We start from the raw sequence: 12594 nt of genomic DNA on the forward strand, positions 1-12594 counted from the left end.
GGGGAGGTGAGGTGAGGCAAAAAAAAAAAAAAAAAGTGGCAGGGGTTAGCAGGGAACTTCCCGAGGTGGCCTCCCGCCCCTCAGTCCCTGAAGCTGCAGCTGGCCTCTGTCTCCCAGCCAGGTCACCAGCTCTCCGCTCACCAGCCTAAGAATCTTCAACATTCCAGTTGGCGAGAAGAAAAAGCGCTTGATGCTGTCCCTGTATCTATGCGGGACTTTGGCCCGGCCCTCAGCACGCTTTTTGGCCGCATTCTTCATCTTCTTAGTCATCGCCAAGTACTGTTCAAGGGGGCGCTGGTGTGCTGTGTAAGTTTTGGTGAGTGAGGAGCGCTCCGAAGGTGCTGGAGGCTCCGGAGCCGGAGGTACTGCTGGAGGCGCCGGGGCTGCATGAGGCACGGACTGTTTGGAAGGTGCTGGCCGCGCTGAAGCTGCGGAGCCCACGGAGAGCTCTGAGCGTACGGAGTGCGCCCGGGCTGAGGGGCGCACAGAGAGCTCTGAGCGTACGGAGTGCGCCGGGGCTGAGGGGCGCACAGAGAGCTCTGAGCGTACGGACCGCGGCGGGCCTGGGGAGCGCACCGAGAGCCCTGAGCGGCTGGGAGGCGCCGGGGCTGAATGCCTCACTGAGCGCACTGACTGTCCGGGTTTCAAGTTCTTTGTAGATGCCCCGCGTTTGGCGTTTTCAGAGGCCATGGTGGGCTTCTGGACCTAGAGTCAGGCTGGCCCTGCGGCTCTGAGCAGCACTGCGGCAGCCGGCTCTCCTCGGGGGAACCAGCGGCGAGCCCTAACGGCTGCTGGCTGTCCGCACCTCGCGCGCACCCCGCGGCCAGGCCGAGCCCTCCAGACATTCTTGTCGAAACCTCCCCACCCCCTGGGCTCCCAGCCTGCCAGGCAGTGAACTCCGGCGGTCATTTAGGGCACGCCTTGTCACATTCTTCCCCGCTCCCCAGTCCCAGGAGCGGTACTCCCTACGCCCCACTGGAGGTCACGGTCAGGGTGAGCAGTGGGCACAGGGTGTCACGCAAATCTCCTCAGCTCCCATACTGAGATCAAAATGAAAACTGCTGACAATATGTAGAAGAATAAAGAAAAATTTTTAATGCTTAGCATCCACTAAAAAGGGATATAAAATTACAAAATAAGTTTTTGCTCATGAGAAGGCTTTTTCTGATAAGGACCACTTGGATTAAACAGAAGCTTCCGGTAAATAAGTGCCCCATCTGCAATACAGCACACTACTGACACGAGTCCAAACACCTGGAAACAAAGACACAGTGTTACTGCAGCCACCAAGTTAAGTGGTCTTCCCCCCACCGCCCTCTCCTGCTAGCAGACTGAGACTGCCCCCCACCCCGCTGTGCTGCACAAATGGAAGAGACCTTAGAGATGGTCTTATTCTCCCAATACCTGCCTAGAGACAAAGGGAGGAGACAACTGAAGTGCGCAGGAAGTGGCTGCGGGCTCTGCAGTATTTGTCTGCCTTTATTGCTTAACTTTGGTCCTGTGAGTTGGATGTATTGTTTTAAGCCCTAATGACCATATTTAGTTATCAATCAACATTTCTATTCCCAACGTTCAATTGTTTGACTTCCCTGTTGCCAAACTCTACTGAAGAAAGGATCAAAGTTAACAACAGCTCAAGATGAAACCATGGGGACAGCAGCTGTGATAAAAGCCTTGGAGAAATACAGTGATAAGATGACCCAGAGCAAACCGTCAAAGGCTGAGCTGCATTCACTGATGAAGTGGGATCGAAACAGAGCCTTAAGTAAAATTTTCTAGGTGATGGGAATACACTAGGGGGGTTCTCTAGATACTCTGATGGCCATTTGGCCTGCTCCACTCAATGGCCAGAAATCTGGCTTCTTGGCTGCAGACAAGGTTCCCACAGTGTGGCCCTATTCATTACCTCCGTTTCTACCTGGAATTTCAAGACACCACCTCCTAGATTCTGACCACACTGCATACCTCCTCCCAATCCTTTCATCACTTAGGCACTCTGCACATTGCTGGCTCTTCCAGCTGGAACTCCTCTCCTTCCCTCCCCTTTTATTCTTGGCAAACTGCAATTCTCTGCGAAAAAGAGGTCATTGCTTCCTTTTTTCTTTCTGTGCTCCGCAGCACTGTCAACATCTCATATACAGCTGTTTGTACTTCTGTCTCCTGTACTAGGCTCTGAGCAACTGGCAGGTAGGACTCACTCGCTAGCCCAGTGCTGTTCAAAAGAAATACAACGTGAGCCACCAATGTGAGTCGCATAATTAACTTAAAAACTTCTAGTAGCCACATTGGAAAAGTTAAAAAAAAAAAAGTGAAATTAATTTTAATGATATGTTTTATTCAACCCAATATATCCACAAATTATCATTTTAACATGTGGTCATATAATAAAAGTTATTAATGAGATATTTTTCTTTTTTTTTGGTTAGTAAAATTCAGTGTGTATTTTACGCTTACAGTGCTGCTCAATTCAGACTAGCCATGCTTCCAGGGCTCAGTAGCCATATGTGACTAGTGGCTACATTTGAGACAGCACAGCTCTAAATTTTACATCAGCACCTGCCAAAGTGCACTTCAGGAATGAATAAATCAATGAATGGGTAAAGAAGTGAATGAAAGTAAATTCTCCAGAGAAACAACAACAACAAAACTAACCTATTGCTGTTGATTCCCACTTGTAACGACCCTGTAGGACAGGGAAGAACTGCCCTACAGGGTTTCTAAGGCTGTAATTTTTAGGGAAGCAGACGGCCACATCTTTCTCCCACGGAGCGGCTGGTGAGTTTGAACTACTGACCTCTTGGTTAGCAGCTGAGTGCTTAACCACTGCACCACCAGGGCTCCTTTTCTCCAGAGTACAGGATAAAATTATCTTTAAAGACAACTGGGGAAACTGCTGTTACAGTGCTACTATTTCATTTCTAGAGTAATTCTGATTCCTCATGAAGTTGCTTAGGGCCTAATAAGGGAGACAGAAAAATCGTGGATTCTGGCCTACATGGTTGTCTGAGAGTGATCATAAGTGGTCCACACTATGAAAGGGCAAGGAAGTAGGAGGGAGATTTATTTAAGAAGAACTTTCTAATTCAATTCTCCAGATCACAACATGGAAAACCCAAAGATTCTGAACCACTGATAAGAAATCTCAAAAGAGTATCAGTCAGAACTATAATGAAATTACTTGACTATTTGCAAAAAATTTTGGCTTGCCTTCCAGAATAAAGTCTGATTAAATTCATCTGCTTCCCTTCAAGCAGGGATCAAAAGAGTCCTTTAGTTACAAGGATTCTACCACCATTCCCTTATCATGAGGACATCTTCTGTTATATTCCATCTGAAGAAGGATCTGAACAAGAAATAACTGACTCAGAACAGTCTGTCTCTCCTTAACAACTGGTATGTATCCATTTATTTAAAGGGGAGAGCTATGAAACTCATCCATCATGTTTTTCTGTGCCTTGACTATCAGGTTCCTCAGAGCTAAGTATTGTAACTAATTGCAGCAGCTTCCCTCAGTCTAGGTTTTCTGATATGATTATTCTCCTTTTTCACTTTTTACTCATTTGAATTATTTTCACCTTCATTCTACTTGGGTCTTTTCTGAGTAGGCTTAAATCCCTTTTTGGAAGTACCAAAGAAACCAAACCTGTTGCTGTAGAGTAGATTTCAACTCATAGAGACCCTATAGGACAGAGTAGAACTGCCCCATAGGATTTCCAGGGAGCAGCTGGTGGATTTGAACTGCCAATCTTTTGGTTAGCAGCCGAGCTCTTTACCACTGTGCCACCAGGGCTCCTTTTGGAATTAAGGGGGGAACAAATAAATAGACCTAGTGATAACAACATTGTCTATAATATTTTTTATGTCTGAAGAGTGTTTATTATGATTCAATATCATTTTCTGGGGGCTAAAATTATTATTCCTGAGCTTCTGGAATGTGAGCTTGTGAACAAGGAAGCCCTACATAAAAAAGTACGTAGGGACCTCTGTATTTGGTTAACTTCAGTTTTAGTATGAAATCATATCCCTTCATGTTAATCAGGGCATGCATTTACACACAAAATAATTCATTAAGCCACAAGGCACTGTATACAGGCCTAGGAGCCTCAATGATGAATATAACACAATTTTCTGTCGTGCATCTATTTTTCACATGAATTTGTATTCTGATCAAACCTGAAAGAGAATCCAGAAAGGTACCCACTTACCCCTCCAAGGACTGTCATTGTTGTGGTTTCTGGTATCAGTGCCAACACAGATACAATTATCATGAATATTGTTGTTACCAATGAGTTGACAATATCCTGAAAACCCAGAACAGAAAGGCCAGCTTTACATGAGGATCACCAAGCAATGCAAAAAAAAAAAAAAAAAAAAGTATCAGCTCCAAAAAGATTTATTTTGAAAGTTCTATTTGATTAAACAGTTTATGTGTGTATGTTTCAGGAAACCAAACTGCCACAGTAAAATGACACCTGTATTGTATTTGGTCTACAATGACACCTAGTGGTTCCCTTTGTCTATGATTTGTTGTTACACCAATCATTTAACTACTTAACAAGCTTAGTTATTTTTTACTTAACATAAATGTAGTTGGAGGGACAACTTACCTGGTTAGGAAAGAAAGTGGGTGATGTTATTATGCAGAAAGTTTAAGGCAAAATGGATACACCGGGAAGCTAGGATGCTCACTTTTAACAAGAGAAAATGTGTAGTAGTCTACACTGCAAATCAAACAACTTTATAAGGCCACTAAGATGCAATTAATAAAACTAATAGTAGTACACACTTAAAAAAAGGAAAAAAAATCCACACAGCTGTTGGCCATGTTGTTGTTGTATGCTGTGGATTCTGACTCATAGCAACTGTATACGACAGGGTAGAACTGCCCTATAGGGTTTCCTAGGATGTAATCTTCATGGGAGCAGATCACCAGGTCTTTTGGTGGCTTGGAACCACCGACCTTCCGGTTAGCAGCTGAGTGTTCAACCATTGCATAGCCAGGGCTCCTTCTGTTGGGCATACACCTTGACATATTCAATGACTGGCAATTATGTTCTTATTTCTGATGATAAAGCTCATTCATTTCATAATCTCCCACAGTTTTCATTCTTAACTGTGGCTTTAAGATGTGCAACTTACATTTTGAATGGATCTATAATGTGGGAAAAATAAATAGTCTTTCTTCTGGAATGGTTTATGTATGTTTGCAGATAATTGTAGGCAGGAAGGCTGTTAACACGGAATTATTAAACTTCGTAATTCGGGTTAACTTAGAAAAGTATGTATTAAAAGAAAGTAGGAAAAAAAAGAAAGTAGGGAGAGGTTCAATGAGGGCAGGGCAAAATTAGATACCATTAGGAAGAAAAGTTCTCACTGGCAGGAAATACTAACGAGTTGGAATCGACTCAACGGCAACAGGTTTGGCTTTTTTTTGGTTCTAGGTTAACTCTAAAGTCCTCTCTCCTTAATAGGAGTTATCAGCTTGGATAGCTGACACTTTGAAGTCCAAGAGGATGTGACAAGTGCAGTAGAGGAAGACATGGCAGCCACCAATGCATCCAAAGGGGGTTTGGGCAATAAGAAGAATTAGGAGGGAGACCTATGGAGATGAGATACTGCAGATGAGACTTGTAAGAGGAGAGAGAGGTGAAGTTACTTTTTTTCCCCTAGAATCAGCATATATTCCAGGCTGAAGGGCCACATACACCTTAACAAATACCGTTAAAACCCGCCTGTTTCGACAGTTTTCAGGACCATTTGGGTACTCCACTGGGCAGTCCTTTCTAATTCTATGAGTATAGCAGGTAGAAGACTACATGCTACTAAGTAAGGTTGTTCAAGAACAGTTAAAATGACTTAGCATTATTACATTTTTAAGTAAAATAAAATTGTGCTTTATTCATCCCCTCCAAATTAGTTTGATTTTTCATGTAGTGATCTGAGATGTGGAAGGCGGAAGGCTGAGGTACTGGTGTACCCGCCTCTCTTTCCCCAACTTTAAGGCCCTATCAACATGCACTTAAAAAAGAGGTAAAGATTATCTATACTTTTATCAACATTATCCTAAATTTAAATTTCTTTAGAAGATCTACACTGAATTCTACTAACAGAAGGGTTAGCCACATCTACTGATAGACAGAGCTCAGAGAAGGAGATTTATACTCTGTAGCTGCCCTGGTTTCCTGAGAACCTCCCCCAGGGACTGTAGAGAACACATGAGCAGTGGGGTAGAATTCCTCCTTCCTGAGCCTATCACATATCACCTTAAAAGCTTAGGACTAAAGAACAGAGTTTATTAAAATGTCTTACTATGGTAGGGAAAAGAAAATTTTAACAGTGAAACTGAAGACTTACAAGCAAAGGCCAAAATAACCATTTCAGTAATCGATCAAGTCTGAGTAAATATAAAACTATGAAAAAGAAAATAACGGTGACTTCAAATCCAGTGATAACAATGTATGGTTCAGGAGCCTGTGCCAGGATAAAAAAGATCATAGACGTCACAGTTAGTACCTGTAAGAAAAAAAAAAAAGTTATTCAAAAGTGATACTTTCTAAAATAATTAAATAAATGGGTTTCTGCCATATGCACACATATATAAAACAAGCATGATTAAAGTGTATGGATATTGAGTTCTCTTTGTGTTTTAAAGGGCTAGGTGTCCCTCTCTGTTTTAAGTCAAATTAATTACTCCACTTATACATCTGACACTATCACTTCCCACATCTGTTCTGATAGTTTTCCCACCAAATTTGTCCTTTTCCTTCAATCACTCCTCCTTCACCAGCTCCTTTCCTCATCATCCTATAAACATATTTAAGCTGACTACTCTTAAAACACACACACACACACACACACACACACACTTTCTTTTCGTCCTGCTCCCCGCAGAAACCACTTCTGTTTTCCCGTTAATGCCTCTCAACTAAGTCATTATACTGGCTGCCTACCATTCGTGACTCCTAAATTCTTAGAAAAATGGAATCTACTGTCAAATTTAAGTTTATAATGTTGCCATGAAAAATGCTGGAGAGGGAAGTTTAAACCAAATTGTCAGAGAAAAACAATTCTGAGGTTTAATAGCTTTATTACTCAAAATGCAACTTTAAAACACTTCCTCTTATCTAAATACAATGCAATCAGAATTGAAGAATATTTTAAATGGGGAGAAAAAAAAAAAAAACCTCTTGAAGATAACTAATCTAACCCAGTTACCTCATTTCCAAATGAAGATACAGAACGTGGCAATTTTAAGTAACTTGTTACAGGAAAAAATGAGCTAGTAGGTCCCAGAGAGTTCTGTCAATGCCATTATCAGGGACAGTTCTATCCAAAATCTTTGTGTTCTTGTTAAACAGTTTGTCAAGTCCTCCCTAGCTAGACTTTTATAATCAGTCTGTCATCTGGTAGCAGCTATGTATTTTCACTTTAAATCTATACAAGCTACTTTTTCATAATTCTTTAAATTACTTTATTAGTGTAAAAATAGCCTACTTTTAAACTTACAAAGTGGTCAGTTTGACTACCTAGTAAATGTAATTAGTTAATAACTCCTGCTTTATAATATCAGCAGCATGTCATCTCAAACCACTCCATTTACTCTAACGGACCAAGCTCTTATGTTCACCAACTTTGAAATCAAAGGTCACCTTTTCAGGCTCCATCCTCTAACCTTTCTGCACCATGGTATTTGGCATTGACAATTACTCCATTTTCTTAAAATTTCCAGTGATTTCTGTAACACTGGGTTCTCCGTTAATCCATATTAGAGTCCTTACATCTTTCCTAAGCCCCTGTCCTTTGCTTCCAGTTATTTTTTAAGCATCACACTAATATTTGTATGATGTCTTCACCATGCTATGGAAACTGCTTTGCTAGGATCATCAGTGATCTCAGAATTACTAAATCTAATGAACATTTTTCAATCCTTATCCTATTCGACTCCATGACTAATTTGTCACTGGGCACCTTTCTCCTACTTCTCTACTCTTTTGGCTCCCCCATCACTTTTCCTAGTTCTCGTATCTCTGCAACTGCTCTCTTGGTAGGCTCTCTCCTTTAACCCATCCCTTTAAAATGCTGGCATTCCTCTGGGTTCTGTCCACAACCTACTCTATGAGTTTGGATCTCTACCCAGGTCTGTCCTCCAAACTTCACACACAGCCATTTAGAATCTCCATCTGGATAACCTATAGCAATTTCAAATTCACCATGCCCCAAACTGAACTCACCTTGCTCCTTCCTCCTGTATTCACTACGTCAATTGGTGATACCAACTTCTACCTTATCACTCATGCTAGAAACTTAAGATCACCCCTTCTGCTCCCCACAACTGATCAATCATCAGGTCCTGCTGACTTAATGCCTAATCATTTTGAGAATCCCTGCCCCTCTTTTCATTCCTACAACTACTGATCTGCTGCATCTTTTCCCTGAACTACCTTGACAAAGACTTTACAGTAAAATTTCTAAAATGCAAATTTGTGTATGCATTTCTCCTAATTAAAATCCTTCAATGGCTCCCCATGGTCTTTAGAATAAAGCCCACCTCTCACAATGGTATTCAAAGTGTTTGATGATCTAGTCCCAGCCTACTTCTCTAGCAAAGACATGCCTCACACTTTATCCACAGGATAATTGCAATATTCAATTCTCAGTCCTCATTTTGATGCTTCATCAGTATTTGACACAGTTGATCACTGCCTCGATAGTTTCTTCACTTGGCTTCCAGGACACCACACTCTTGGTTTCTCCCACCTCCACAAGTGCTCCCTCTCAGTTTTCTTCATTGGTTCCTCCTCCCCAGCCCCTTAATGTTGAATTGTTCCAGGGCTCAATCTATGGTCCTCTTCTCTCCTGTATCTACACTACTCTCTTGAAGATCTCATCCAGTGTGGCTGTAGCTACCTCTATTTCTCAAGCCCAGACCTCTTTTCCAAAATTTGGTCTGGTATATGCAAAATGCCTATCCAGTATTGACACTTGGATGTCTAACAAACACCTCTAACCTTGAAATCCAGATCTGAACTTTTGATCCTCCTCTCACATCTGTTTCACCTACAGGCTTTGCAATTTCAGTTGATGGGAACTCCATCCTTCCAGCTGCTTAGGTAAAAAAACCTTGGAGTCATCTTGAACTCCACTTTCTCTCACATCCCATATCTGGTTTATCAGAAAATTTTGTTAGTACTACTTTCAAAATATATCCCAAATGTGGCTACTTCTTATAACCTACCCTGGTACCACCTTGGTCTGAGCCACCATCATTTCTTGCCCAGATTACTGCAATAGCTCTAACTGGTCTCCTTGGTTCTACCCTTGCCTCTGCAGCAATCCCCTCCTGTCCTTCCACCCATCTATTTTCAACACAGCAGCTGATGTACTTTTTTAAAAAGTCAGATCATATACTCCTTACTCAAAACCTGCCTCATCTCCCACTATGTCCTCCTCACTCACTCCACTCCAGCTATACTCATTTTATTGCTCTTTCTTGAACCCTCAGGCACATTCCTACCACAGGGCCTTTGCACTGGATTTTCCTCAGCCTTAAACACTCTTCCTCCAGTCTCATAGATAACTCCTTCATCTCCTTCAAGTCTTCGCTCAGATGTCATCTTAACAAGGCCTAATCTGATTACTCTATTACTACAACTTGCAACCCGCCTTCCAGCCCCCTACTCTTACACTCCCTTACCTGGCTTTACTTTTCTATTGTTCCATAGCACTTACTACCATCTAGAACACTACATATTTTTTTATTATGTTTATTGTCCCCCTGGCCCTCCTACCCCAATACATATACTCCATGAGGACAGGCATCTTTGTTTTGTTCACTTATCTTCCCAGGAGCCTGGAACAGTGCCTGGGACATGGCAGGCATTCAAAAAAATATATGTTGAATGAATAAATAAGGCAGTACTCAACTGCTTATAGTTTGCTGTATGATATAGTTTTTTGCCTCCATGCCTTTGCTTAGGTTGCTCCCCCTTACGCTCTACTCTAGGTTCCTTTAGGGAGTTTCCTGGCACCTCTTCTTATCCTATCCTGGGTTAGATGCCTCTTCTGTGTCTTATGTCCACTTACCACATATTATAGCTATCTGCTCATGTGTGTGTCTGTCTGACTAAACTGAAGAACTCCATGAGTTGGGGAACTTGGTCTCAGTTCATTTTTGTTGTTCCAATTTCTAGCCCAGAGCTTGAACATAAACACTCAAATTGTTTGCTGAAGCAATTAAAATGTCAAAAACTAAACCTTTCTCACAAAACCCTGTTCCTCCGTCAGTGTTCCAGAGCTTCCAGTACCTGGCATATAAAACTCCAGACCTTCATGCCATTTCTGTGATTATTTACTCCTACCCAAAAGTAATCTCTCCCTCCTTTGAAATCCAGAGCAGTTTCTTACGCATTCTGACTTGTACTGTATTATAGTTATTTCTCAGAATCATGAACTCTTGGGTAGGAAGGATATTATATGTAATTTGTTCTACCCATCACCTGGAGTTTGAATCTCCTTTACAACATCCTCACCAGTACTCTTCTATGCCTGGAGACCCTGCTAAATCCTGGCACGTACCTTCCCAAGTGACCGTTCGATTTTAGGGCTTTTTCCAACATAAAATTCTTCCTCATATTAATGGAAATTTGTTTCGCTGTAACTTATAACTATTGCCACTCCCTTTTGTACATATCAACTTCTTAAAATTGAAAACAATTATTTTTCCCTTCCCCTGAAGTTCTCTTCTCCAATTCCTTCAACATTTTCTCCTACGATAGTTTCCACTTCTCTAACCAAGTCATCTTCTTCCAGATGATGATTCAAATTCTCCAAAACTCTTAGGGCGCCATGTTGGGAACTGACTGACTGCAGTGTTCCTGTTATGGTCTGACGCCCCAGAAATGGGCAGTTCCATCGTTGTCCACTGTATCAGCCTCCAGAATGGTCACCGCAAACTCCTGACTTAAACACAGTGTGTTGTTGGCTTCTGAATGCTGCAACTGCATCTCCCTCACCTGGTAACCTAGGTACCTGGTTTGTGGGTCCAAGTGTGGATCATTCATGTCGATCTGGTGATTCTGATTTATGACTGGGCCATGAACTCTCTGAGGAAGACGACAGGGTCTTACTTCTCTCCTTTCCCCAAGTGCAGAGCAAAATGCCTTGCCTCTGCGGAGGACTTGAGAAAGACAAGGTGGAAAGAAAAACAAGGGCATTCGGCTTCATAAGAACCCCGCCCCCGCCCACGCCCCGGCCCTCACCAGCCGTAGCATCTTCACGTGGCCTTTCACGCTTAGGCAGAAGGGGTGATGCGACACCTTCGGCAAGGATTGGGGGGAATTCGGCCTCCGCGGCTGCGCGGCCTGCATAACGCCGGCAGACCCAGCAGCTGCACCCCGCTCTCCTTGCAGTCTTTCTCCTCGAAGCACTGTTCCGCTGGGCTTCGCGCAGCAACCGCCTCTGCTTCTGCGCGCGGTCCGCCACTCCCCCAGGCTTCCCGTCCTCGTGCGCGCATGCGCTTGTCGTCGCGGCCCACGCTCGTGCGCATGCGCCCCACGGGAGCCTTCCGCTGGCAGCCCTCGCTCCCTTTTATGTTGCGGTTCTTTCTCGCCCTCCCCCGCCTCCATGTCCCAGGGCTTAGAAGACGCTGGAGGCCTGGTGGCGAAGTAGTTAAGAGCTCGGATGCTAACCACAAGGTCGGCAGCTCGAATCCACCAGCTGCTCGTTGGAAAGCTTATGGGCCAGTTCTACTCTGTCCTATAGGTCGCCGTGAGTCGGAACCGACTCTATGGCGCCTAAGCAATAGAGGGGACTCGGGAGCCACTCAGGCTAAACCCGTCTTGGTCCCTTTTAGCGCCTCTTCGCCCTGCGTAGCGCTAATGACAACTGCTCTTCAGCTCTCCCAAGGAGCTTTCGTATCTGCAAGTGCTTCCTAAAGGGGCGGGTGGGAGGGGAGGAGCCTGCCTTCCCACACCTTGGACTTCTCAGATGCCGCCTCCTTAGAGAGGATTTCCCTTGGCCACCCCGTTTAGAGTAGCCACCAACACTCTTTCCTCATACCATTTATCACCAGATGATATATATATCCTTCAAAAGCAAAGACCTGCCTGTCTGCTTCCCTCACTGTGGAGTCCGCAGGGTCTGGCACAGAGTAGGGTAGAATATGTGTAGTCTGAATAAATGACCTCGGCCTCAGACCCTATCTCTGCCCCCAGGGGCTCACAGTCTGAGTTTTCAAACGCAGTCTGGGTGTATGTTTGTTCTGCATATTTTTATTTTTGCCTCCCACTGATGTTGTTTTCCCTAGAATGGCTGGAGGCCCTTTCGATACTTCATGTTTTTCACAAGTGCTCCTGTGAAACCATAGCTCCACCATCTTGAAGTGTTTCCTTTTAGCTATATGAAGTGTATGTCGCTCCTTTTATCTGATTTCAATTCTGTCTTGAATAACTTGGCTATCACCCCCAGTCCACTCAGATCTCTTTGGATTCTGCCCATCTCAGCTTCAGTCCATTTCATGAGTTCAAATCTGATCAACAGGTACCTCCAAGAACCTCATCCTGTTACTCCCAAAAATATTGAACTTAATCCTGAAGT

At 43.4% G+C, this 12594-nt stretch overlaps 2 protein-coding genes across 2 annotated transcripts in view; both read right to left on the minus strand.

Annotated features, from left to right (window-relative positions):
* The window catches only part of CMTM1 (CKLF like MARVEL transmembrane domain containing 1), a 23582-nt gene extending 23168 nt beyond the window's left edge, over positions 1–414 (minus strand). The window contains exon 1 of the mRNA XM_012554161.2: positions 142–414. Within this exon, the coding sequence (XP_012409615.2) occupies positions 142–270 (129 nt within the window). The 5' untranslated portion in view covers positions 271–414. The remainder of the gene's footprint in view (positions 1–141) is intronic.
* A 658-nt stretch (positions 415–1072) lies between these two features.
* CKLF (chemokine like factor) lies at positions 1073–11451 on the minus strand. The gene is made up of 4 exons (XM_012554193.2): positions 11259–11451; positions 6355–6513; positions 4206–4301; positions 1073–1254 (listed from the first exon to the last, which is right to left on the minus strand). The coding sequence occupies exons 1-4, from the start codon at positions 11364–11366 to the stop codon at positions 1129–1131; spliced, it is 489 nt and encodes a 162-aa protein (XP_012409647.1). The 5' UTR covers positions 11367–11451; the 3' UTR covers positions 1073–1128.
* Positions 11452–12594: the final 1143 nt, after the last annotated feature.

The sequence above is a fragment of the Trichechus manatus genome, unplaced genomic scaffold (genome assembly GCF_000243295.1).
Source record: "Trichechus manatus latirostris isolate Lorelei unplaced genomic scaffold, TriManLat1.0 scaffold00014, whole genome shotgun sequence".
Lineage (NCBI taxonomy): Eukaryota > Metazoa > Chordata > Mammalia > Sirenia > Trichechidae > Trichechus > Trichechus manatus.

What these genes read in the sequence shown, in the direction of transcription:
- CKLF (XM_012554193.2), bottom strand. Translation starts at nt 11,366, where the DNA reads ATGCAGGCCGCGCAGCCGCGGAGGCCGAATTCCCCCCAATCCTTGCCG. An exon ending in GGTTATTTTGGCCTTTGCTT is followed by an intron (nt 4,302 to 6,354) that starts GTAAGTCTTCAG and finishes CTGGGTTTTCAG; the next exon opens with GATATTGTCAACTCATTGGT. An exon ending in CAATGACAGTCCTTGGAGGG is followed by an intron (nt 1,255 to 4,205) that starts GTAAGTGGGTAC and finishes CTTTGTTTCCAG; the next exon opens with GTGTTTGGACTCGTGTCAGT.